Here is a 26,691-nt window from a genome sequence, read left to right on the forward strand (position 1 = left end):
ATTAGCTGCTGTTCAGTTCAGTCTATATTAAATCTTAGATTTTAATTTACAGCAGTAACAGTAAGTATGTTATCTCTACCAGCACTGGGAGAAAAATAGGGAAATAACCATATTTTCCATCAAATATTGTTATTATTATTTTATTTTTATCCTCAAGAAAGACAAAAAAAAATTGTTAGAACTGTAAATATACAGTCATATGTTTGTTACTTTTTTATGTATTTATTACAATTTTTTAAGGCTGCCCTTCAAAAAAATGAAATTGTCTAGAGCTGTTTTAAAGGAAATGTGTTTTTATTTACACGCGTGTATACAAAAAGACAAAATAAATCTCTGAGTACAGTTTAAATTAAACTTTTTTGTTTTAGAAAGTCAATGTTTTCAGTGGGTATATTTAAATTCTTTAATATACAGGTATCTTCTTTAGATATAGAATGTGATTACTTTTAACACTTATGTATGTGGTACAGGAATTATTCATTTAAAAATGTCAACAGCACTGAAAGGAATTAAAATGTTTTAATAAGATATTTGCAGAAGTTTTTATGAAAACTTCAACGACGGATAAATTACATGTCTGTCTTAAAAAAATGGCTTATTAACGGCGATTTTTGTCATCTTCATGTTGGATTTTACTATCAGTGTAAGCGCGGTTTATTTAAGGTTGCTGCTGACTAACTGGTGACGACAGAAATGCGCTAGTAGCCAATGAGAGCTCATTAAAGGAATTCAATCAGGGAAGCGACGCCTAAACAGCCAATAGCGTTAGAGAGGGGGCGGGGCATGTGCACGGCGCCGCTTGCTGCCGGGGAAACGGGTTGAGGGCTCTCTTGCCGGTGGACTAGAAACTCCCGCCATTTCGACAGGGAATTAACCTCTTGTTTGATTGGGAACACTTAATTGTGACATTTACGGATATAGTTTTCAGAGAAATCGAAACCTCGAAATAAGATCTATCCAGCGAAATATATCAGTCCTGGTTTTAAAATACTTTATCGGTACTGTAAAGCGACAGAGATCTGCAACCGATCTCTGGCTGTTGCCGCGAGTTTGATATCGGCGTGGCTCTCATCCTTTCGTGCCTACTGAAGGAACTAAAAGTTTACTAACTTATCCGTCGGAGGAAAGCTGTAACATCTTTTTACAACATCTGGACTCTACTTAAAATCGGGGCCCTTCTGCTGCTATTGAAGCGGAGAATGTTGCGATGAGGCCATTGGTGAGACGCTCACTGTTATTGTTTTGCAACGAGATAGCGAGCCAAGCTGCTAGCTAACCAGCTAGCTTTAGCACGCTGAGAGCCGGGGCCTGCCGGCAATTACGCGAGACGTGCTGTAGCTGTGAATATACCCAACTGACACCTGGATACATGCTAACAACTACCACGGGGTGAAATTTTGCTAGTCTGTTGCCAGAAAGTATATTTTAACCTCTGGCACTCGTGCCGTCTTTGGTACCGCCATGGCACCGCTGCTGGGCCGGAAACCGTACCCGCTGGCTAAGCCGCTAGCCGAGCCACCAGGCCCGGGAGAAGAGGTCTACATCATCGAGCATACCAAGGAGGCCTTCGGGAACAAAGAGTATCCTTTAACAACCATGTTTTGAATCAAGATATCAACTCAACCGCTCCATTAGTTGCCTGTCTTTTATGTCCATTATTAGCTACATCTATGGTTCCATTATTTTTACTCGTAGACCTTTAAGGAATTTGACATTACCTGTCATTTCTTTATATGTACAGCATTTAGACTGAATGACAAGCTTGCTAGCTAACCGTGTTACTTCTCTTCTAACTTGTACATTGTGGCTATTCATTAGCAGCTTAAGCTATTTAACATTAAATTAAGATGTATGTGTGGGTTAATGGTTCAATAAATTGGGGGCGAGTGTCTTTCACTTTCAGCTTTCGCGGCTCCGCTGACAGCTAGCCGATGCTAACGGCGCTAGCTAACTAGCTAGCTAACGTTAGGTATCTTATTATGTCACAGTGCTGCTGCTGGCCTGCATCCACAAAGCGGAGCAGCGGTTAGCCAGCCGACTTGTTGGCGCACGACAACCTTATTACGCGTCTGTGCTTGTTGAAGGACACTTTAGTAGACTATCTGGACTCAGTGTTACAATTTACTTGTGTCTGTATTAAGGGAGTCAGTAGCCTCCATCACTTAGCTAGGTTATGTTACGTAGCTAGTTGTCAGCTTCGGGTAGAGCTAAACTTGAGCGCTGTTATGACTCTCAGCTTCATTGTCATGACACATTAGAAGGTCAGTTATAACAGTGGAACAGCTGGGATGCCCGCAAACCAGAAAGGTTTTTCATGGTTATTTTATTATCTAGCTACTTATTTTTATTTTTTTCCTGCTCTGAAATGGAGGATTTCTTGTAAACAGATGCTTATCAGCCAATAGGCTTCTCTGCCTTTTCTCTCTCCTTCAATTAAGTCAAACGAAGTGCGTCACAGTGCCTGCTAGAGTTGGAGACATTTAAGGGCAGACTTGTGGGGCATGCTTATTGGAGGAATTAATACCTTTTTTTTTTAAATCCGTTGTTTTGTTTTTACCTGATTACTTCCCACATTCCTGCCTATGGCCAATTCATCACTGAATCTCTTGAAAGAATCAATTAAATCAATTGTGCTTGTGGACAACAGCAACACTGCAAATACAGAAAGATTTAAATGCAGGGTGGTGCGATGATAATAAGCACATTAATAACTGTTTTATATTAGGCTGCTTTTGTTCCAGCCTGGGTTGTGTATAAGATTCCTGAACAAACCACTAACTATCAAGGGTCCTTCTGCATTTTAGGAGGTTTTTTTCATAAGTGAGAATTGATTTACATCATTAGCAAGTAAAGTGCAAATACACCTCTTAGTGTAGGTTTGCTGTGATCTCTGTGAGATCTTTAAAAAATCCTTCTTGACAGATTGATCAGTTTCACAACTAAACGTGTCAGAACAATCTGCCAAACACATTTGGCATTTACTTAATCATACTTCAAGACAATAGTTTCTTGTTAGCTGGGTAGGACATAAAACAATTGTGTTAAAGTAACTAAATATGATTAAGTAAATGCCAAAAACAGTTGCATTATTTTTTTGAGTGTATTAAAACTCTTCTGACACTAAGTTCAGGATTGAAACAATTGTCATTTACACTTCGCTGTTTAATAAAAAAAAACACATTTGAATGCTGCACTTCCCTTGACAAGATGTGCGCAGAGAGTATGAGGCGCGACTGCAAAGATATAGTGAACGCATCTGGACATGCAAGAGCACAGGAAGCCTCCAGCTTACTCACAAAGAAGCCTGGGAGGAGGAACAAGAAGTCACTGAGCTGTGAGTGCAAGAGGCTTTGATTTAATCTCAGCTGAATGGTTTGTTGTAATAATGAAAAGGTTTTTGTTTGCAGTTTTTACAGTTTTAGAGCAGTCTTAAACTCACTATCACTAAATTATCAGGAATCAGATCTTTATAAATGATTACAAACTTTCTCGTAGTGGAAGGTGGATGGTATGATGGGGAACTTTGCTCCTGCCTGTCAAGACCACGCCTGCTCTGTCACAGTTGGACTGATATTTAGCTCCTCCTCTGTTTCTATTTTATGCAATCTCTGAAATGTATTATTTAACCTGTGATGGCTACAGGATGTTTTCCTTAACTTTGTATTCCTGATGTCATGACCTTAGAAAGATGTCACAGGACAGACCAGATAAAGAGGTGCTTAGGTTTCCCAGGGTCATAAGCTGCATTTAAACTCTAATTATATCGCCAGAGTTTTTACTCCCCCTAGTGGTCAATGTATTTCTCAGCATCTCCACATAAACCAAACAGTAATAGCTGCTAACTAATTAAAAAGGTTCTATGTTTTGAGTGCAACACCAATTCTGTTGTTTTGTTCCCCCAGGCTCCAGGAGGAGTATCCGCTATGGTTTGAGAAGCCAGTCCTTGAGATGGTCCACCACAACACCGTGTCCTTAGACAAACTGGTGGAGATGGCCTGGGTGGAAATCCTCACCAAGTATGCTGTGGGCGAAGAGTGTGACTTCCTGGTTAGTTTTGACTTTAAAACCTTTTTTATTTCTGTCACATGCATTTTATTTTAACTGGGAGCATTAGCAGACCCACCTCATTTTGAAACAAGCATGTGTTTTTGAAACATCAGTGTTTTATCACAAAAAAATATATAATTATCTTCCTAAGAAGCTGTTTCTGTGAAGTTAATGATGTTTTTTTTTTTACATTTCTCTATCCATAGATCTCAAATATTATTGTATTACCTGTATTATTATACATAATTTTTGATGTGTTTACGCCTCTGTCATGAAGCCTCCCCTCTGTGATTATCATCTCTGCTGATTCTAGGTGGGAAAAGACCAAAGTTTGCGGGTAAAAGTGATCAAGGTTCATCCTTTGGAAACCCCAGAGGGCGAGTCGGGCGAGAAGAAGCTGGAAGGTGCATGTGACTCCCCATCCAGCGATAAAGAAAACGCAAGTCAGGAGAACCAGAGGAAGGAGCCCCCGTCCCGAGAGGAGGACAGCAGGAGGGACAGCCTGAGTACGTCTTCTCCCAGCCCTGGTACCAACTGCCTCATCCCTTCTTCGTAACATGCTTTTCTTTTTGGTTCTTTTAGGCGACAGGGCGCGGCGTTCTCCAAGGAAAGCTACCACTGCCACAAAAGAAGAGAAGAAGAGATGGGTCATGCCCAAATTTCTTCCCCATAAGTATGACGTGAAGCTCATCAGTGAGGATAAGGTTGGTTGTTGTTTTCAGACTGTAACGCAGCCCCCGCGAGACATGATGTGATAACTGACCCTTCTGCCATGACGTCCTCTAAAACAGGTGATCAGCAATGTCCCAACAGACAGTCTCTACAGAACAGAGCGCCCTCCCACCAAGGAGATCATGCGCTACTTCATCAGACACTACGCTCTGAGGCTGGGCAAAGGAGAAAGCGCCCCCTGGGTGGTTGAAGATGAACTGGTGAAAAAATACAACCTGCCCAGCAAATTCAGCGACTTCCTTCTTGATCCGCAGAAGGTAATTAAATAAAACCTCTCCCACACAGCCCTTAAATCCCAAAGGTGTCCTTCCATTGCCTTCACAATCGCCTTATAAGTAACTAATAAATCTAGATGTTCTGGAAAAGCTTCACTTTATGATTTTAAGCAACTTTGTGTCACTTAGAATCCTACAGAAATTACTTAAAGTTTAACTTCATAAAGCTGCTCTTTCCATCTGCTAATTCTTCCTCATCTTTGGTGACAGTTCTTTGCTGAAAACCCCTCCACAAAGCGTAAAAGCTTGACTTCTTCAGAGGGCAAACCAAGTAAGAAGGTCAAGACCGGCGACACACCTGGAGAGGATTCAGGAAACGAGAAAGGGGAGAAGAAGAAGAAAAAGAGAGACTCTCAAGGATTACCTCTTAGTCCCACCATGTGGGGCCACATGCAGGTTAGTCGATGGAATCCCTCAGAGCGATGTACGCCACCTGCTGGCATAACTGGATCACTACGGAAGCAAATCGTTACCATATTTCAGATGAAAAGCATTATCAGAAATGCCTATTCATTTTAATGTGGCTGCATTACTTGACTCATAAATAAAATTAGTAATCAATCATCCTATTTGCATTTTAATTTTCTTATTGAATGATTGAATGCTAATTTTATTTATGAGTCAAGTAATGCAGCCACATTCTTAAAATGAAAAAGCATTTCTGGAAATGCTTTTCATTTGAAATATGGTAATGATTTGCTTCCATAGATAACAGCATTAAAGGATCATCCACAGTTCAGTTCTAATGTTATAGGCATCATTTCACATTTAAATACTTCTTCGTAAACATCTTGTTTTTCATGTTTCTTATTTTTTTCATAAGATGAAAATGAATGGCTCCCCCCTCAAGATGAAGAACTCTGGGAGTTCTAAGAAAGGAGAAGGGAGAAGCTCAGCACCATCCACTCCCAAATCTGGCAAGAAAACTGGAGAAAAAAAGGATGGGAAGAAGAGCGGAAAGAGTGGCGATAAGAAGCTGGATGTGTTCAAATCTAAAAAAGACGGGAAGGCTAGCGACAAGACACCAAAAATGAAGCAGATGACTCTGCTACAGCTGGCTAAAGGGACGCCCACAGGGAGTCCCAAGAAGAGACCCCGTAGCACCAGCCTGGGTACACCGAAACTAGGGAAGCCGCTGCACCCGATGGCTCTGCACCTCATCCGTTATTATAAGGAGCATAAAGGAAAAGAGGATAAAAAAACCTCCCTCTCTTCTCTCGTTTCTAAAGCCGCAAAAACGCTATCCGCCGATGACCGCGGGCGTCTGCCGGATGAGCTGAAGGAGCTCGTCCAGAAACGCTGGGAACTGCTGGAGCACAAGAAGAAATTGGCGGCCATGAGTGAAGAGGAGCGGATGGAGGAGATGAAGAGAAGGCGTGCCAAACTCAAAGAGAAACTAAGAGAGAAGGCCAAGGAGAAACGCAAGCAGGAGATGTTGGTCCGACAAGAACAGTCACGTCGATACGAGGACCAAGAGATAGAAGGCGGCAAGGCGCTGCCCACATTCAAACTGGTGGACATGCCCGAAGGCCTGCCGAACACCCTCTTTGGCAGCGTGGCCATGGTGGTGGACTTCCTGAACTGCTATGCCCAGCTGCTAATGCCAGAGGATCAGTACCCGGTAACAGCGGGCGCTCTGATGGAAGCTCTGGCCGGGGAGCGGTCGGGTTTCCACTACCTGAACCGCGTCTTGGTGGTTCTGCTGCAGACGCTGCTGCAGGACGAGCTGGCTGAAGGCTACAGCGAGCTGGACATGTCCCTGTCAGAGATCCCCCTCACCATGCACTCCGCCTCAGAGCTGACGCGGCTGTGCCTGCGGCCATGCGACGCTCACGAAGAGAGCGCCAAGGGGTCAGAGGACTCCGGGGCCATGGGTGGATATGATGATGTGGTGAGCAGCGAGTTCCTGGAGAAGCTTGAAACGGTGGAGGTATTTGAGCTAAGCCCCGAAGAGAAGGTGGATCTGTTGGTAGCTCTGTGTCACCGCATCCTCATGACCTACTCTGTGGAGGACCACGTCGACGCGATGCAGCAGCGCTCTGCCGAGCTGTGGAAGGAGCGTCTGGCGATGTTAAAGGAGGTCAATGACCGCAAAAGGGCTGAAAAGAAGATGCGAAAGGAGATGGAGAGAAAAGGTTAGATCTCCACCCCTTAACTGATCATCTGGTAAGTGGATCGGCTGGAGATATTTACTACTTGACGGCTCTGTGCTTAGGTGAAAAGAAAAAAGAGGGAGGGGCTAAAAAAGAGGTGAAGAAGGAAGTGAAGGTGGAGCCTGAGCCAGAACCCGAGGACCTGATCAGTCTGGTGAAGAGCCGACGGCTGATGGCGATGCAGGCGAAGAAGGAGAAGGAGGAGCTGGACCGGCAGAACAGAGGTAACCTGACAGCTCTTCATCTAATTTATCACCTATTCAGTAATGGTGAAATTCAGATTTTATTTCAGCCACATGTGGTCAAATTTACCCTTAAAGGTCCTTTGACCTTTGTCTTCTGGACAGTAGTGGCTCTTAGTAGCCGTCAACGAGCGTCTTCCATAATTCAGCAGAGATATTGGGTCATTCATATAACAGAATACTTCTGTTTACATAATCCGTCTCTGCAGCCTTTCTAATTAAGCTGTAATCCAGTTTGAATCTGTTTGGGTTAATTTTCTGCTGCGACACCAAACTGTCCAACTTTAAGGTGAGATTGAAACTTTAGAGGTAGCAAAAAGCTCCCTCACCATAATGCTGCCACCACCATGCTCAACATTTGGATCAGTCTTCTTGGATATCAAAGCTTCAGTTGGACTTCTTCTCATTGATTCCCTTTGATCTGAGGGAGTCTGCTTATTTCACATGGTTGGAACTTGGACCCAGTGTCGGGGTGTTTTCTATAGCCTTACTAAACTCAGACCCATGACACTTTGTGAAAATATTTCAATGATGTGCAATATGAGGTCTGGGAACATTAAACTAAAAGGTTTAGATAAACCTTTAAAGAGCCACAATAACGTTAGTTTAAAAGATGTTTAACTAAATGTTAGTGCCGTCTGGATGATCATGGCACCGTGTAGATTGGGGTGAAATTAAAGTCAGGGAAAATAAGACTTTCATTTCTACATCATAAAGTGCTAAAAATGTAAAATGATCATCCTATCATTGATTTCTGACATCTTAAAATCTTTTCTGTTAATAAGAAGCACTAAGGGAAGAACCCACAGCGGAACCCACAAATGATCATTTGTAATAAATATCTTGAATAAATTACCCTTTTTTGTTAACTTCTAGACATTCTGAGTTTACAGTTTTAAACAGCCTTTAAATGTGTTACAATCGGAGCAAACGTTTCAGACATAAAACGATGTAGAAAGTAGGAAGTGACACTAACACTTTCTGAACGTTTAGCAGTAATGTGTCACATGATGCGAAGTCTATTGAATGAGTAACGGTTCCTGTGTGGCCCTCTGTAGAGCGGATGGAGAAGGAGGCCGAGGAGGAGCGTCTGCGGAAGCAGAGAGCTGCTGCAGAGCGGGCCTTCCAAGAGGGGATAACCAGAGCCAAGCTGGTGATGCGTCGGACCCCGCTCGGCACAGACAGAAATCACAACAGGTTGCTGTTCCACAACACGTACAAATAGTCCCTCACTGCTCAGTCAGCCCTCTCTAATGCGTGAATCAATTTTTACTGAAGGTACTGGCTTTTCTCCGACGTGGTTCCTGGGCTGTACATCGAGAAAGGCTGGGTGCACGATGGCATCGACTACAGCTTTACTCCTCCCCCTGAAGAGAAACCAGCCGAGGCAGAGATGGAGGAGGAGGATGATGAAGGCAGCGAGGCGGCTTCAGTTCCTGATCCACAAGGTAGACAAGAATCAGCCTCGAAGTCTGTTTGCTTCACACCAGGCTTTATAATGACACTTTAACGGTTTCGTCTTAGAAGCTGAAAAGGACAACGCCAGTGTTGACGGTGCTGCAAGTGAAGGAGTCCAGCAGGGGGCAGCACCAGATGTCTGCATTGAAACTACAATCCCTAAACAGGGACAAAACCTTTGGTGGGAACCTACATCTGCTCTTTCTCTGGACTTAAAATGATCTGAAATTGATATAGACCTAACTTCTTGGCTTTTCTCCCAGGTTCGTCATTGACAGCCCAGCTGAACTGGAGGAGCTGGTGGAAAGTCTTCATTCTCAGGGAGTCCGGGAGAGCGAGCTGAAGCTGAAGATTCAGAACCGGTAAATGGGATATAATTACTTTAGCAGATATTGGGCAGTCCAGCTGTATGGCCTCACAGGCTTCATGTCACTTGCTGCAGAATTCATATAAAGGGCACTTTGTGTCAATAAACCTTGTACCAACCTGTTTCTAATTTTAAAACTTGGTGTTTTCAGGTATCAGGACATTCTGCACTCCATCTATTTGAGCCGCAAAGCCAAACTGGCACTCAGGAGCTGCGATGGCTATGCTGAGCTGCTCAAATACATGCGCAGCGACATCCAGGAAATCGCCTCTAGACTCCAGAAGGGTGGACTGGGTTACCTAGACGACAACGTTGATATAGAAAATCAGGTCAGTCATATTATTGGTTTTATATGAGCAGATAGAATTGTCACAAACCTTTTTTTAATGTGTTTTTTTTTTTTTTTTTTGATTGACGACTCCATTTGATTGTTTGCAGCTGAAAGACATGGAGAGCTTGAAAGACTTTGGAGAGTGCATCATCACCCTTCAGGCCTGCGTCATCAAAAAGTTCCTGCAGGGCTTCATGGCTCCCAAACAGAAGAAGAAGAAAAAACAAGCAGGGGAAGAAACAGGCAAAGCGGAAGAGGTGGACGAGGAGAAGAAACTGGCAGAAGAAGCCCGGGTCAGTCTGATGGGGATTATGTGTTAGAATATTACTGTGGATGGAGAAGGATTCTTGGTTTTTTTACCATTTAAATTCAGCCTCATTTATCCTGAAACTAAAACCAATCTATTTGGACCAGAACATCAGCTTTTTTTCTTCCTGTTCTGGGAAAGCATCTGAGGTTTGGTTGGGATAGGGAATGATAATCCAGTATCATAAAAACCCAGGAACACAGCAAGTTTTCTCATTTTAGCAGCATGTAAAATACAGAAAGAGACTCTGCATCCAAACATGATCGTACTTCTCTGGGGATGCATTTAAAATATGGGGCCAAATATGAAAGAAAACCTGTTGGAGCTGCAAAATATTTAAGACCTGAAAACAGACAAAGAGCTGATCGCTGTGTTGGTCTGTGTCAAACAGTCTTAATGAGATGCATAGAAGTATTGTTAAAAGAATGGGAGAGATGCTTTAAAAACCAAATTCAAATTTTCCCTTCAGGTGGCCTCAGCGGTGGAGAAGTGGAAGACTGCAATCAGGGAGGCGCAGACTTTCTCCCGCATGCACGTTCTGCTGGGGATGTTGGACGCCTGCATAAAGTGGGACATGTCTGCCGAGAATGCTCGCTGCAAAGTCTGTCGCAGGAAAGGTAGGAGAGCCCTGTCAAAGCGGGCTTGAATATGTAAATGTTATTTCTCTGCCCTGACTGTAGCTATACTTTAAAAAAAACAACAACCCTGGAACAACTGAAGCAGCCCTTGTTTATGGAGAACCCATCCTAAACCACTTGTTGCCTCTTAAGATTTTTGCAGATGGTTTCTCAGAGTGATGCAGTGGTGGTTTAGTCATGCAGCTGTCTGCTTCCTGTCCAGACCTCAGGAAGGACCAGCCTTTGAGGCTGATGAAGCGTAGGACCAGATCCAGACAGGGAAGCAGCAGAAAGCTCAGAGCAGAAAAGGCTAGATGTGTCAGGCAGGTCTACGTTTGGAGTTGGCAGCTTCGCAAACCTTCAGGTGATCCTGTAGTGATAAGAGGAAGGTGAAATCTCTGCAACCTGCACAGATACAGCACATGGAGCACTTTCATTTTACATCTGTTTATTCAGAGATGAGCAGGAAAACGAAAGATGTGTTGGAACAGTTTATAGTTTCTAGATAGGAAAATAAAAAAGTAGTGTCTAATAAACCTCTTCTGATCCAGGTGATGATGAGAAACTCATCCTTTGTGATGAGTGCAACAAGGCTTTCCATTTGTTCTGCCTGCGACCGGCTCTGTACCGCATCCCTGCCGGGGAGTGGCTGTGTCCGGCCTGCCAGCCCACCGTAGCCAGGAGGGGCTCCCGCATTCGGTAAGAGGCCTCAACGCCCAGCTAACGACTTCCGCACACACTTCTGCCGCTTTTCTGAGCGGAGCATGACTTTAAACGATTTGATTGTAGAAATTATAAGCAAGACACGGATGAAGAAGAGAGTGAGGAGGAATCTGAAGAAGAATGCTCTGATGAGGAGGAGGAGGATGAGGAGGAAGAAAATGACTACAAAGCCATGGGGCACAGCTGTGAGTATCTGAGAGGAATATATTGATTTCCTACAGAAAATAGAAAAGTTTGGAGAAAGAGGGAACAGTGTAGAAAAATACTTCTAGACTTCAACAACCTGTTGACTAAAATCCATCTGTCAACTTGATGTATTCATACAATAACAATTCAGGAAGCCTTTACTGAGAAAATTAAAATCTTAGTCAGATTCAACCTTTCTTTATTTTTCAACCCTTCATCTTCTCCATTCTTCCACAGTCTGTATTTTTATGTTTGAGTCTCGGGTCACTTTTGGACTAACCAACAGAAAACCTCCTTATATCAATGTTTTGTTTTCAGACTTTATAGATTAGAGGGACTGGGTAATCTGGAGATTACCTAAAAGAATGAATGGGAAGCTGAAAAATCCTATAGAAACAGACCTCAGCTGTTTTTAATGTAGGCTGTCCTCCATGCCAACATTTAGGAATGAGGAAAACGATGGGGAAAGTTTCTATTATCTGCATGTTGTCATTTAGCGCGGCTGAGGTCTGAATCCTGCTTTGAAGCTTTCCTGTCTCACCCTGACTTCACTCAGAGAATGTGGCATGATGATCCTCTCTGTCAGCTCCATAAAGAGCAGCTCTGAGCAGATTGTTTCTGTCCGTTCGAACATGATGTTCCTGCAGCCTTTGAGCCTCTCTGGATCACTGGACCTTAATTTCACTTTTCACCAGTCCAGAGCCAGCATTCTGACCTCTCCTTTTGTTTACAGTGAGGCCGAGGAAGAAAAATAAGCAGTCTTCATCTCGGTCGAAGAGCTCTAAAAGCAAACCCAAGAAGGCCTCCAGCAGTCAGAGCAGCAAGCAGCGAGCTGGCCCCAGCAACCCGGCAGACATCGATGAACTCGTAAGATGTCCCCTAAAAAAAAAAACATCCACAGGAAAACTTGGGAACAACCAAAAAATGTTTTGATGCTTATTTTGATTTTTATTTCAGGTGAGACAGAATTCCCAAACAGGAGTAAAAAAGCAGGCGTTGGAGCTGGAGAGGTGTGAAGAAATCCTGCAGAAGCTCATGAAATTCCGCTACAGCTGGCCATTCAGGTGAGCTAGGAGCAGGAGAGCAACCTCTGACGCTAGGCAGGCTTAGGCGACGTTCAGACAGCGCCAGGGGCGGCTGCTTTACATACACGTTAAGGTGCTTAGAAGGATCACCTCAGGCCTTTTGTAGAGGAAACCTCTGTGTTTACAGCTTTAAGCTTTCTATGATTCTTTCCTGATAAGAGATCCATCAGAGAAAACACTTAAATCACACTTCTTAAAGTATATGAATTAAATAACTGAGAGATGACAACAGTTTTTGCCGAAATTGTAACCCTACTGAGACCGGAGATACGGCTCGTGTTGCAGATGGCAGCGCTTTAACACCTGGCTCGCTTCTTCAGGAAGTCGGCCCCGTATCACAGTTGGAGAAGCATTTTACACGCACAACCTCACTCATCATTACATCATAGACATGTTTGTAAAATGAGGCATCAGCCAGATCAAAATATTAGTTTTCCAGATATTATTTGGTTTAACAGAAACATACAGGAACCATAGAAGTAATCCTACAAGCATTGTGTACAATATTGATACACATCAGGTGCATCCAGAGTTGCGTTACCCAAACCAAGACGCTGATCTAGCAGCTGGCAGGATCACTGTCAAAGGATCCAAGCTGATCCCTGTTCCTGCTGATCTGTCAGAATATAAAACCATCAAAAATCAACAAGAATATAGATTTTTATATATAAATGTGGTAGCCTAGTCTGGAGAATGTGTTTCTCATATACAGAGAAGTGAGAGTTTTCTGATCACTCAGTTAATATATGTTGTTCATGGACTGTGGAGAAACAGTTTATATTTAATACCCACATTCATTTAAAATGTCAAAACTTAAAGGCACAAATTAATATTTTATGTTCTGACAGCACGTGACGTTTTCAGACAATTGTCTCGAAAAAAATTGTTATTTTTTTCTCTCGCTCATCACATTAAATAAAGTAAAGCCACTCCTTATTGCATCTGGCAGTCTACACAGCAGGCTAGCAGTGATGCGACAAAAGCGTCTGACTGTTGATATCAAATTTAACATGAGGAATTACAAAATGCCTTTTTTTTAATGGTAATTTCACTAAGGAATGTATGTGACCATTGCTCCTAAGCAGCAAAATCTGAGTTCAGTTTAATCCTCCTCACCCTGGCCAGAATGCTACATAATTTTTTTTTTTTTTATTCTGTGGGTGGGACCTGTATGACAACACGAAGTAGACCCAAATACAAATTATTTTGGGTCCTAGTCTTGAGTCTCATGTGTCCTTTTTTGGATTCTCTGTTGCCTTCTAGGGAGCCCGTTTCCCCAGATGAGGCAGAGGACTACCTGGACATCATCTCTGAGCCCATGGACTTCCAGACCATGCTGGGCAAATTCAGCCAGGGCTCGTACCGCCACGCCCAGGATTTCCTGGAGGACATGAAACTGGTGTTCTCCAATGCGGAGGAGTACAACCAGCAGGGCAGCACGGTGCTCTCCTGCATGGTGAAGACGGAGCAGACGCTCACGGAGCTCATCCAGAAGCTGCTCCCAGGAATCAGCTACCTCCGGCGGCGCACCCGCAAGCGCGTTAGCCAAGCCCCTCCATCAGAGGAAGAGGACGAAGAGGAGGAGGATGAAGAGGACTGCGAAGAGCAGGAAGACGAACCCAAGAAAAAGGCGCAGAACGGCAAATCCAACCGGAAGACGACCAGGAACGGTCGAGCCCGGAAAGACGAGAGCGAAACCGAGGAGGAGAGCGAGGAGGACAACAGCAGCAGGAGGAGGAGTAAGAGGACCTCTGCCACCTCCGGCAGGAAGGATTACAGGGAGCTGGATAGTGACGGGGAGAGGGGCACGAGGAGAACTCGTCACCGGGGGGATCGGGGAGACGGCAGCAGCGACGAGGAGCAGTCAAGCCATCAGCAGCGACATTCCAAGAGACTGAAACACTCGTGAAAAGGGAGGTGTATCTCCATCATCTCTGTTCTCCTCCTCTGGAATACGACCACAAGCTCTCCTCCTCTTCCTCCTCCTCTCACAACCAGCAGGACTCAAACCTCAGAAGGACTTGTTTTTGTGTTGACAAATTTATGTTCACATTTTGAAAAAAAAAAACAAGAAAACTGATTTATATTTGTAACATTTTTTATATTGGTGATTTTTTTTGTTTTGTTTCATTGTTTATCCCAAGGAAGTAAAAAAAAAAAAAAAAGAAAAGAGAACCTATACATTTATGGGTTGTCGTCATGGCTCTTAGGGTTTCTATTTCAGTTCGCGATTGACAACTTCACACTAGGGTGGGTCCTGACACGCTTTGCCAGGCCGCCTCTGAGCTGCCACAGGATTTGAATACAAATCTGTAGATATTCTCTGGTTTAACTTGGCCTACGTTAAAATCCTGCTCATCTTCAGGAAGCAGAGCGGCTCGTAGAGCTGCGCAGCCTTTCCTCATCTGTAGTGCCCTGCCACTTTAAAACACCTCAGAAGATCCACCTGTTTGTACTCCTCCTCTAAAAGTACAGGACCGTACATAGATTTATGTGCATAATCTCTTGTACACAGTATTTAAAACCAGCATCTGTTTTGTTGTTAAAGAAAGTGGGAATTTTTTAAAATTTTTTTGTTTGGCACATCTTATTTTGATATTGTAAATGAAAACCTGTCCAATAAATGCACAGAGAAAATGTCTCAGCAAAAACTGACTTTTACGTTTTCTGACCAACAATCGTCAACTCAGCCTATTTCTTGGTGGCGTCACCAGGTGGCGCTCTGTTCCTTCAATGACTCCAGTTTGCTGCATATTTCAGAGCTCTTTAAAAGGAATACCTCTTATGGCAGCCAATTATTACATTTTTTTTGATTGCCAACATTGTGTATATATTTATATATCTGTACAGTGATTAGGCTGTTTTTCCTGGTCTGTTCTGTGAAATGCTGTGTTCCAGTGATTTTATTTTTTTTATCATCCAAACTTTCTGATCACAATCTTTTGCCCAACTTGTTTATTTTGCTCAACCAGTAAATTGTTTTTAAAGAAAAAAAGAAATCCCCACTCTGAGTTACTGAGACATGTTTGAACAATCTGAGCCCTCTGGAGGACATCCAAGTTCAGATGTTTTTATTCTTGGACGAGCTGCAAAATGCTTTTACACTTAATTTTTAAATGAATCTCTATATATTTATAGTTTAAAGCTGGATAGGAATGGTTGGAGGTTAAAGAATGAAGCCTGTGGACAGACACTGCTGATCTGAGCAGAGCAGATGGCCAGGCTCAGGTCTGTGACAGAAATCACTGCCATCACAGAGTTGATGATGAATGGGTCGGCCTTGACGGCTGAACTATGTCTTTACTTTTTAATAAAATATCAAAACATTTGTCACTGGTATTAAATAACTGCACTGCTGTTCTCTCGTTTTGGAGCCAAACCTGACATATTAAATATTGTTACAGCTTGAGTAATGCACTGGTCCAGATATCCTGCAGAATGACAGCATTTAAAGCATTTCATGCTTTCTCCTCTGCTTTAAGTTTGCATCCAGCTGGTGACAATGCAGTTTTTCCATTGCATAAAAAAAAAAAAAAAAAAAAAAGCTGGAACCTAGAGGCTACTTTTGCTGCCTCTAACATGTTTTGTTCTGGGATACTTATCAGCTGTGACCAGCATCCCTGTCTGCTCTGATCCCACACCATGATGCTGCCACTAAGGTACTAAACTGCACCGCTCCCTCTGGTTAGAGCTTATCTTAAAAAAAATAAAATAATGCAGATGAGTTTAGATATGTTGGAACCTCAAAGAGAAGAGAAGCTCTTCCTTCTTTTACCATTGGTCCTATTGCATTGGGGGCCAAACATGACAAAAATCAACTTTTTGACTTGAACAGAAGTTTTTGATTTTTACTCTATTCAATTAGCTAAAATTATTTAACCCAGCAATTAAATTACACCCAGTATTTTAACAAAACAAGTTACCAAATTGTAACTTAGTCATATTGGAAAATGGATCTGTAAAGCATCATAGATTTTAACAAGGTGGGTATTACTATTTAATACCCTGTGCAATAATCAGTTTCTTTATATTTGATACCCAGTGCAATAGCTATATAGATAAATACGCATGTATACCCCCATGCAGCTTTTTAATTGGCACCTCCATCTTTTTGTATATTTGAGCCGCTGTGACGAGTAAATTTCACTGTAAGAATCAATAAAGTCAATCAGAGTACCCAAAAATTAAGATTTATTTAAATAAGTGAGCGGTTTCTTGCAAAGAAAAGTATCTGATTTACCATTTAAAATTATGCAATAACAAAGCAAAATGTACAGGTATTTCCCAAATTCTGACATTTTGAATTTAACTTAAATAATTGATACAAATGAATGAATAATGTAATTAAAGAATAAGAAATCCAGGCAAAAGACACGTTCCAAACCAATTTTCTTTAAAAACCAAGCACCCCCAGGGGTAATAAAATACTACAGACTGTATTTAAGCCTGACCTCCAAATATAACAGTAGGTTCACCTGCTATAAAGTAAATTGGGCTCAAAAAGAGGAACTCTCATTTTGACAAACGTTAGCTGTGTGCCATTGTCTAGAGAGATACTGTTAAAAACAAATTTGTATTTCATTGAGGTTACTCTCTCTGGGTGAAACAGCCAAACCTTTTACTCAAGTGTTGCAAGATTTTACTAATATATCCCTCAAGTAAAAGTAAAAAGTATGGAGTGTGCAGTAAAACTGCTTTTAAATTTACATTAAAATTAATTTAAATTTAAAGTTACTCAAGTAAATCCACCTCTGGATTTAAAAGAAAAATTCTGCAGGTTTGGTTAAAAAGAAAGGCTGTTTTTTTGTGTGTGTGTCTGTCTTTGCATCCAATTCTACTCTTTAGTAGGATTCACTGGATTGCAGTGAATCCTACTAAAATCCTACGCAAAAAAAAAAAACTAAGAGAGAAAAAACATGACTGAGGTATGAAAATAAATTATTGCACCTGAACTTTTTTCATTTTTAAAAAAATATGTATCTACATCAAGCTGACAAAGTTAATTAATTAATTAATTGAATTGCAATCAAGGACGACCCTAAAATCGCTTAAGTGCCCCATACTTTGGGCCCTCCTGTAGCACGGTCCTGAATAGCTGAATACAATGTGCTGCATCTGCTTAGGTGGAAGCTTCCAGATGTGGACTCACAGCTGCATCTGTATTGTAAGAATAGTGATGTTTGGAGCAAGAGAAAGTCCAAGGAGAAGCACAGTCAGGAAGGCGGTGACAGCTTTGAGCTGCCTGTAATTTGCCGACAGGTGCGGAGGACTGAGATGGATCAGAGTAAAGGTCAGGCGCGTGAAAAGTCGGTGGAAACAGCCTCTGATTAGGGACAGATCTAGCAAGAAGACAGCTGTGTTCAGGACACTTCAACCTTAAAGACTTTAATAAACCCTTCAATACATAGGAAAACATGTAAGAAGTATTTTCCTGCTCTACTCTTGTAGGTTATTTTCTTTACACCAAACGTTTTTATTTTTTTTCCCTTCAAACCAAACACTCACTGCGAGGTTAGGGAATAAAAGGCAACCTACTAAATGAAGATGTGGGCCTTACTTGCAGACAGACAGACAGCTCACACATAAGATAATGAGTTACGCAATGACAACAATGACTTTAAGATCAGCTTATTAATAGCCTGGACTCTCAGCCAGGCTGATGACACAGACCTTGGCAGGGCTGGCCCATCTGTCAAAGCAGCACAGACGGAAACATTTCACCAGCTACTGTATGGACTGCTGAGTAAATGGGTGGCCATTACTGCCCAGACGGCAGCGTCACTGATCAGCTGTATACTTAATACATGTTTCGGTTTCACAGATTTTCTCCGTGTTTATTTCTGCTAGATTAGATTTCATTTTAAGCTTTTAGGCTTTGATTTCTTTTTTTTTTTTTAAGAGGAAGAAGTTTAATCCAAACACCCTCAAAGTTTCCAAACATATGTTGCGTTACTTTGCGCTGTGCATGTTTCTTCCAGCATTTAGGACCAAAGAAGTCCTGATTTTTTTTCAAGGGGATCATTATTCCCTTAAAAGGATCCCTATTAGATTACCTGGAAATACAGATTTGAATTACATTTCAATTCATTTCAGTTTATTCATACAGCGCCAATTCATAGTACGTCATCTTTCAGAGAATGCAGGCCGATTGGCTAAACGTTTCTATCAAAGAAAACCATTTGATTGCATTGAGTCATTGAAGGACATGCTTTTGTCTTGACTCTTCAGCAATCCCTCACCCCAAGCAGGCTCGTAGCGACAGAAAGCTCCAGGAAAACGAGGCTCACTGTGAGCGACCATCTGCCGAGACCGACTGGGGTTCAGGGAGATAGAAGTAGACAAAGAAAAAGAAGCAGATTACCAAAGGTAACTGTTAACTAGCTCCACAGGTGGCTCCGTACAAGCAAGGTCTCATGTCAGAGGATTAATGAGAGCATATACATTTAGTACACTGGATAATTGGCCAAACTCACAGGCCAAAGTCACAGCCGGACAGGAACAGGCCAGATTAAGCTACTACGCCGAGAAAAAGAATAAAAAACATAGTTATGTGTGGAACTACCAAATTGTGCAGAATGGGAGAATAGGGACAGAGTGAAGCAGAAAATGGAAAATGGCCCTTATGTCCTCCAGCAGCCTAAACACATAGCAGCATAAATATGGAAAATAGCTGAATTTGACCTATTTTAGATGAGTAAGGTAGAGCCAATGCTTTTTACAATTGATTGCTTCAGATAAAATGTTTATACTGGACTCTAGCCTGAGTAAATGGGGCTCGACTTTATTTAAAATTTATGTTTTTATTTGTAAAAATGAAAGAAAATATATTCCTCTGTTGTGTCCTGAGTTGTGTGTAATTGTGAGCTGGATAAATTTCAATAAATTGAACCTTCTAACCTAGAATGCCAGATGTTATTTATCCATTTTAAAAGCCCATCAAATTGTCAGATTGAGGCCTAAATTATTGTTAGCAAGCCACAACTGGCAGAAAACATAAAGGATCTTTTTTTATTTATTGTTTGAAATTTTCACAAGGCTTTAAGCCTGACTTACTTTTCTCTCTAGGACTCTTTAAGTCTTACTTGCTGCATTTTTGTCACATTTCCCACTGGTGCCGTCACACAAAAATGACTCCGCAGCTCAAACTCTTCTGGCAGCGTCGTCGTCTCTGCAGCTCACATGAAGGCAGTTCTTCAGCTTAGAGCGTAAACTCGATTTATGTCATATCATGGCATGTTTCAAAATGAGCTCAGTCAATAGTCTATCATGCTGGCAGCTGCAGGAATGCACACAGAAAATGAGGACAAGTGGAGGGGGAAAAATATCCTGACAAGCTGCCAGAACAAAGAGAAAAGAAGTAACAGATTCATTCACAGGGTGTTTAGGTGCCTCAAAGGTTGAGAGAGTGTTTGGCCAAAGTAGTGAGTTGCTCTATTTTTGTGTGTGTTGTGCTTTAGGTGCAAATATAACCAATTATGAATGCATTATTCACAAAAGAGTGCCCTCTCCCCCTATTTTATGTGTGTTCTTTCCCTTTGATAGTATAACCAAAGTAAGGGGAAACGTAGGAGTTCAGAGGATGCTTCTCCTGGGAACTCAGAGCTCTCATCCCAAAGGAAAAACCGGTTCTCGTCTGAACTGGTGTGAATCTTTCCTTCCAAACAGGAAAGCATTTACATATCACTAGTATACCCCCACGCCCCCTCTGCATAGCCCAAGCAGAGCCATCAGTGCCAGGAAACACACATCTGGCCTGCTCACAGCAGATAAATCAGGAAGGTAAATGCTTTTGCAGCTTTCTTTCTTATCAATAAATACCCGACTATACATGAAGGTGCAAATCTGAGGCATGTTAAAGGCAATTTAGGAGAAGGAGCGAAGAAAATAACCTCAGACGTGCGTGGAGAGTCCTTTGAACTCAGGGATCCTGATGTGGCAGCAGCAACAATCGGATGAGCGCGCTGCGGGGAAGATGAAAGGCAGTCAAGCTTGTAGATGTAATAAGTGGGCAGAGGCCTTTCATGACTCATGCCAAGGCTTCGTTTTACTGCTCCGTCAGACCAGGGATTTCAAATGTTAAGCAGGCTCGTGCTTACTTCTACACAAAAGCGCTGCCTTTTTGGTGTTCCTCTGCTGTATATCCGGCATTATAGGGCTTGAAAATAGTTCTGACACTTTAGTCATAGAGAACAATTCATCACAGAGCATGATTGTTATTTATTTAGACATTTCCCTGCAAACTTATCTGTGCTCCTCACAATGTCTTACAACCTTAAACTTAATTTTGCTTTACTGGAAGTTTATAAGACAAAAAAAATAATACATTACAGTGCTAAACTATTGAATGGAATGGATATAATAGAAGCTTTTGACCAATTTTTGTCTATAATTTCTTTCTAATGGCCTCAGTGTCATTTAGACTTTGACTTTGACACATATTTATGTGTTTATTTATGACTAGAATGTCCTAGTCAAAGTCTAAATGACACTGAGATGATGCTTTAAAAAAATATCCTATTGTTTCGCTGCTGATACAGAAACAGAGATATTTAAATGTTGTACGTTTTCTTTTTACTAACAAAGCTGGCTGTAAATCAGAACATGAAAAATAAAGAACTTTATTCTTTAAAACAGATTTTCTGACACAGATAGTACTGGTCAATTCTTCTGAGAAGAGATGTCCCTCTGGCCATAATAGACAAGATTAAATAACTCCAGAACTGGCTTAGCAATAAACTACTATTTGGTTGTGTAATTTAAAAAAAACAAACAAACAAAAAAAAAAAAGGTTCTTTTTGTTTTGGTTCCAAAATTCAAAAAATGTTTTGCACATTATCTATATTGAAAGAAAAGCATCCAGCCCTTTGTGCTGATTCAACATTTCCCATTTTTAAGAAAATGTTATTCTTTTATAGGCCTATAACTTTGATGTAATTGGAGATAAAAAGCCTTTATCTGCATCAACCACCAGTGCTGGCAGTAGTTCCAAATGAATATACTTCTTGAACTGTAGTTGCGGCTCCACAAAATCAGTTCAGCACCTAGAAATGACCACTTGGAAACCCCCATTTAAAAGAACTTGTCACAATGGAGCATGTGTGCAGGACCTCAATGCACAGAGAACATCCCGGGTCATGCACTGCAATGGACACATGTGAATTACCTAAAAATAATCCAACAATAAGAGGGAAGGAAAATGTATGTACAATTTAAGTGTTTATTTATGCACTGCATGATGAAAACATTGCATTTAAAATAAACCTAATTGAAAGCTTATAGTAAATGTCCTCTCCTGGTATGTATGTGTGCCAAGGTGTGTGTGGCTTATAGGAAGCAGTCACAGGGCTGCTGACGGCTCCATAAAGGAGCCTTTGAATGCTCTGCCTCTGGTAAATTTGTAGCAGATGTGAAAGAAAGAATATCCACCCAGGTTGAGTGGCCCTTCACTGTGAAGGCGACAGGAGTCCAATCCAGGGGAAGCAGACAGGAGCCAGGAGAAGCACACACACACACACACACACACTGGTTAAACTCCAATCAGCCAGGAGCGAACTGTGCAGGAGACAGGGGGCTTTTTCTTTGAAGCACTCTGGCTTTTAAATTGAAATTATTCTCGCTTTTTATTCCAGAAAAGAAAGCAACGTTTGAGCTACCCATGCAGCTCTCTGTCCAGGTTTTTTTAACTCAACTTTTCAAGTTTAGGCCAGATCTTTTCAGGGTGCCCTCCACAAACTGGATCACAACCCCCCACCCAGTTTCCCCCGTTGAGCTGGAGAGTGTGAAGCACTTGGATTTAGGGGCGAGAGTGGCGCCTAAACACAATTTAACATCCTCTCATGCAGAGAACACAGCCAGGTAACACATGATAGGCCCGAGTTTTTACAGAGCTGGTGGGTGACAGTCATTATCTTCTCCATGTGCTGAACATCTGTCAGGGATATAACCAGAGGCAAGGACGGAGCCACAGACAGAAATCGAGCCATGGGATTACATGTAAGGGGATCTGAAAGGACTGTAATAAAGCTGTACAGTAAACCCCCTCTGAAGCTGATACGCTAAGTAGCAAGGCCAGAGCAAATATAAAAAGTTGAAAAAAATAAATATTGTCACTTTTATGGAGAGATATGCACAGAAAATCTCATTGGAAACAGTTTAGTTGTGTTTTTTTTCAAACTGCAACATGCAAAAGTCCCTTCACCTCGAGACAGCAACACCAGCTTTAATTAAAAGTTGTCTGGAACGTTTATCACATGGGACCACGGGAGCTCATTCATTCACACGGTTCCCCCCTCCCAACGACAATTACAGCTGATGGACGGGGCATTTAGTTTTACTACCTGCATTGCTATAAACAAGGTATACATACAATGAGGTTTGGTGTAATGAGGGAGCCAGCTCATAAATGAGGCCCTAGGTTTTTTCCTTTTTTTTGCATGTTTCCCGAGGTGATTGGTAAACACAACACATGCTCAGTCTCATAAAGCTGCTCCTTGAACTGGGATCAGGATGCTTAAGCTTCAGCGTCGCCTGGATTTACATAAGGATGAACCAGACTGTGATTCAAAGTCATTTTAAAAAAGCTGAATTTTTTTTTTTTATGTGTCTGGCTATTCTAGGAGTGTTGGATTACACCCATAAATCGGTTTGTTGGGTTGAGCGACAGGTTGGACGACTTTTTGGCTTTAAATAATGTTGCTAATTCTTTATAGTGTCAAAAACCTTCTTCTAATGTTTTAATCCACATTGACCACATAGGGTACCTCAGTGATACTGCAGACATGTTAGCTGCACATTCACAATATGCACAGGCACATAGTCCAGGGAGATAAGCGCTAGCTTCCCTGCGATCCTGCAAACAACAAGCATATACAATAGATGGGTGGACATCTACGGTTCCACCCCATCCCAAAGGTTATTTGTCTGGGCCATTGGAGTACAGGCCTTACTGTCATGTGTTAAAGAAAGCTTGACTCTTTTACATGGTGCATTATCCTGCTTAAATATAGTAAGTGGGGTGAAGAGAGACATAGAGAGAGGTTTGGACTGGTTGCAGATGACACAGCCATGAAATAGATGTCTGAAAAAAACAGCTTGATGTCCATGTTTAAATACGGTGGAGAATCTGTGATGCTGTGGGTTTACTTCTCTTCCATAGACTGAAAGAACTTTCTGAGGGTGGATTAAAACATTAAGACTTTAAAATACTTGCCAGGAATGTTAAAGGCAGAATTAATTTAGAAATGCTTCTTCAGACTTAAAACCAGCCTTCTTTAATGGGCATCTCATTCCCAAGCATGGGTTGGCACAGGAACTGTAATTTATTGGTCCCTTGGATCTATTTTTATTTTTACCTTTATATATTTATTTTAACAGTTTTTTCAAAATGATGTTGCACTATTAACTTCATTCACATTTAAATCGGTCTCCGTTCCTCTTCACCCTTTACACCTTGGACTTCCTCTACAACAAGGACAGCTGCCATCTCCAGAAGTTCTCTGATGACACGGCCAGTGTAGGCTGTGTTTCTGAGGGGAACCAGATGGAGTATCGATCTGTCATCATGAGCTTTGTTTACTGGTGAGAAAATAACCACCTGTGTCTTAACACCCGTAAGACCAAAGAGATGGTGATCGGCTTCAGGAGAAGACCCTTACCTCACTCCCCTGTGAACATCCAGGGGCAGGACATAGAAACTGTGGAGAGTTTAAAATACCTGGGTGTTCATGTCAATAATAAACTAGACTTGACTCATAACATCGATGCTCTGTATAAGAAGGCCAAAGCCACTTCCACCTCCTGAGGAGACTGAGGTCCTTTGGAGCAAGCAGGTCCCTGCTTAAAACCTTCTACACTGAAAAAAAAAAAAAAGATACATTGGATCAGCTTAAAAAAATTACTGTAATTTGTTACACCTTAATTTATTACTTTGTCTCAAATTACGTTTCTGATGTGGTTGAAACTATACATTTTGATTTACTAGAAATATATTTTTTTACCTTAAGCCAAAGAAAGAAACTACATTCATACAAAGTAAAACTATAACTTATAACAGATCATAAACAAGTTTTGTGCTTTTTTATAATCTATTTTTTATATTTGGAAAAAATGAAATCTGTACCATTACATACAAGTATAAATGTAATTTGGAATAAAGTAGTGACAAAAATGTAAAACTGTATTTATTTCAAAGAATAAAAACATAATTCTGATCCAACTATATTCACCACAGACAGGATTTATAATTCATGATAACTTAGAGCTTGACCTTTAGTTGTTAAAAGATCATTAGTTTGATCCTATTATTATTATTTTTAAAGCTAAGCTGAAGTACCTCTGAGTTTGTACAATCGTCTCCATATGATAACAGAGCCATTTCTCTTGATGACTACAATGCCTTAGCCTGGGTGCCATTCCGAACTTAGTCCCGCCCACAAGGTTTGAGGTCGGGAAGTTCGGTCTGGCATTGCTTAATAGTAGCGGGAGTATGCTCGCACAATATCTGGCGGGCCAATCAAATTGTCAGGGCGGGCTTTATACGATGATGGACAGATGATCAACAGTAACGTAATCAACCACGTCACCAAAGCACGCTTGGGTGACAACAACAATGGCTGCCGCTGGAGAGTTGAGGTGAGTAGATTCTGCAAATTAATTTTAAAAGAGGAACACAGAAACGCGATCAAGGCTCATCTTCTTATTCTAGGCGTGCAACTGCACGCTTTGATTTTTGTTAACAACTATGCGTTGCTTAACATACGTCACGCACTCCGTTGCTCTTATTGGTTGTAGGTCTATCCAATTGAGTGCAGAGGCATTTTTTTTTTCCTGGTTCGTTCGAAACACATAATCACAGCTTTATGGAGCAGCATCAGACTTGTATTCTGACTACGTCAGGCTAACAATGCCTGCCCATCATAATCTTGCTATTCTGAAACTGAGCAGACTGCATTAGTTGAAACAGCTGCCTTGCTTGTGGTGGTGCCGTGCTGCTCACACCTATTTTCAATTAGTCAGGTAATGAGGTCACATTCACGTGAGTTACAGCATGTGGAAGGATAAACGCCTAGTGACACTATTACCTTTCACTTGAAGTAGATAATTACTTGGAAAATAATTGTTTTTGTTGATTGTTTCTGTGATAAGGGATTTTTAATTCCAGGTAAAGAGAAATTATTGGTTTCAAACCACACATGCATTTTTTAAGTTGAAACATCAACTTTTAAGTTGACCGAATTAAATGGATGTTTCACTTCTTTCAGTGTATGACTCTGTGGTGGCATCAGCCCTACTCTACGCTGTTGTCTGCTGGGCTCCTGGCAGCGCAGAGCGGGACAGAAAGAGACTGAACAAACTGGTGAGAAAGGCTGCTTCTGGACTCAGTGGAGGAAGTGGCTGAGAGGAGGGTGCTGTCCAAGCTTACATCCATCTTGGACAACACCTTCCACCGTCTTCACCAGACTGTAGAGGAGCTGAACAGCTCCTTTAGTGAAAGACTTTTACATCCTGTTTGTAAAAAGGTGCGCTGCTGCAGGTCATTTATCCCTGCTGCCATCAGACTCTACAATGCAACACTACAACAGCAAATACTTGTGCAATTTATAATGTGCAATTACTATTTGATACCTTGTGCAAAAGCCTGTTTCTCTATATATAGTGCAATAACAATCTATATAAATATCCATCTATATAAATACCCATGTAAACACCATGTGCAATACTCCTGTATAATGCTATAAAAAAAGATAAATAAGTAAGCTGTCATATGTGGAAGCACTGTATATACTGAATATATCCCATGCACATTTTTTCTTAAAAGTAAATCCACTCCACTGTGAGATGTTAGGATAATAATCATTAATGATGTATGAGTTTATTACACCTTACTATTAGCTGCCTTTTGTGTGTCTGAACTGATGTTTCCCCAGCAGTTTATCTAGTTAGGCCAGTTCCTTGGTTCGGCTTTATACAGTTATAATCTTCATTTTGTACGTGGCAGAGATTTGGGAATGGATTGAGAGCGGTGTCCTTCAGCTTAGAACACAGTGTAATATTTTGTTAAGGCTGGAGCCTTGGATGTCTCCTCATCTGCAAATGTGTATGATGTAATGATGTGATGATGTGGCAGGCTGAAGTATGAAATGCTTCTCTACCTGTTTGTCAGGGCCACT

At 41.5% G+C, this 26,691-nt stretch overlaps 1 protein-coding gene across 1 annotated transcript; it reads left to right on the forward strand.

The window, feature by feature from the left end:
- The first annotated feature begins 805 nt into the window (after nt 1-805).
- On the forward strand, nt 806-15,851 carry baz1b (bromodomain adjacent to zinc finger domain, 1B). The gene is made up of 21 exons (XM_038267886.1): nt 806-1,580; nt 3,218-3,334; nt 3,903-4,047; nt 4,361-4,553; nt 4,630-4,751; nt 4,839-5,036; nt 5,265-5,450; nt 5,878-7,189; nt 7,270-7,431; nt 8,508-8,646; nt 8,728-8,897; nt 8,974-9,088; nt 9,171-9,269; nt 9,426-9,603; nt 9,713-9,898; nt 10,382-10,529; nt 11,081-11,228; nt 11,319-11,437; nt 12,172-12,305; nt 12,396-12,502; nt 13,787-15,851. Exons 1-21 carry the CDS (start codon nt 1,462-1,464, stop codon nt 14,430-14,432), a joined length of 4,743 nt encoding a protein of 1,580 aa, XP_038123814.1. The 5' UTR covers nt 806-1,461; the 3' UTR covers nt 14,433-15,851.
- Nucleotides 15,852-26,691: the final 10,840 nt, after the last annotated feature.

This window comes from Cyprinodon tularosa, unplaced genomic scaffold (assembly GCF_016077235.1).
Source record: "Cyprinodon tularosa strain WSP-4 unplaced genomic scaffold, ASM1607723v1 ctg69, whole genome shotgun sequence".
Lineage (NCBI taxonomy): Eukaryota > Metazoa > Chordata > Actinopteri > Cyprinodontiformes > Cyprinodontidae > Cyprinodon > Cyprinodon tularosa.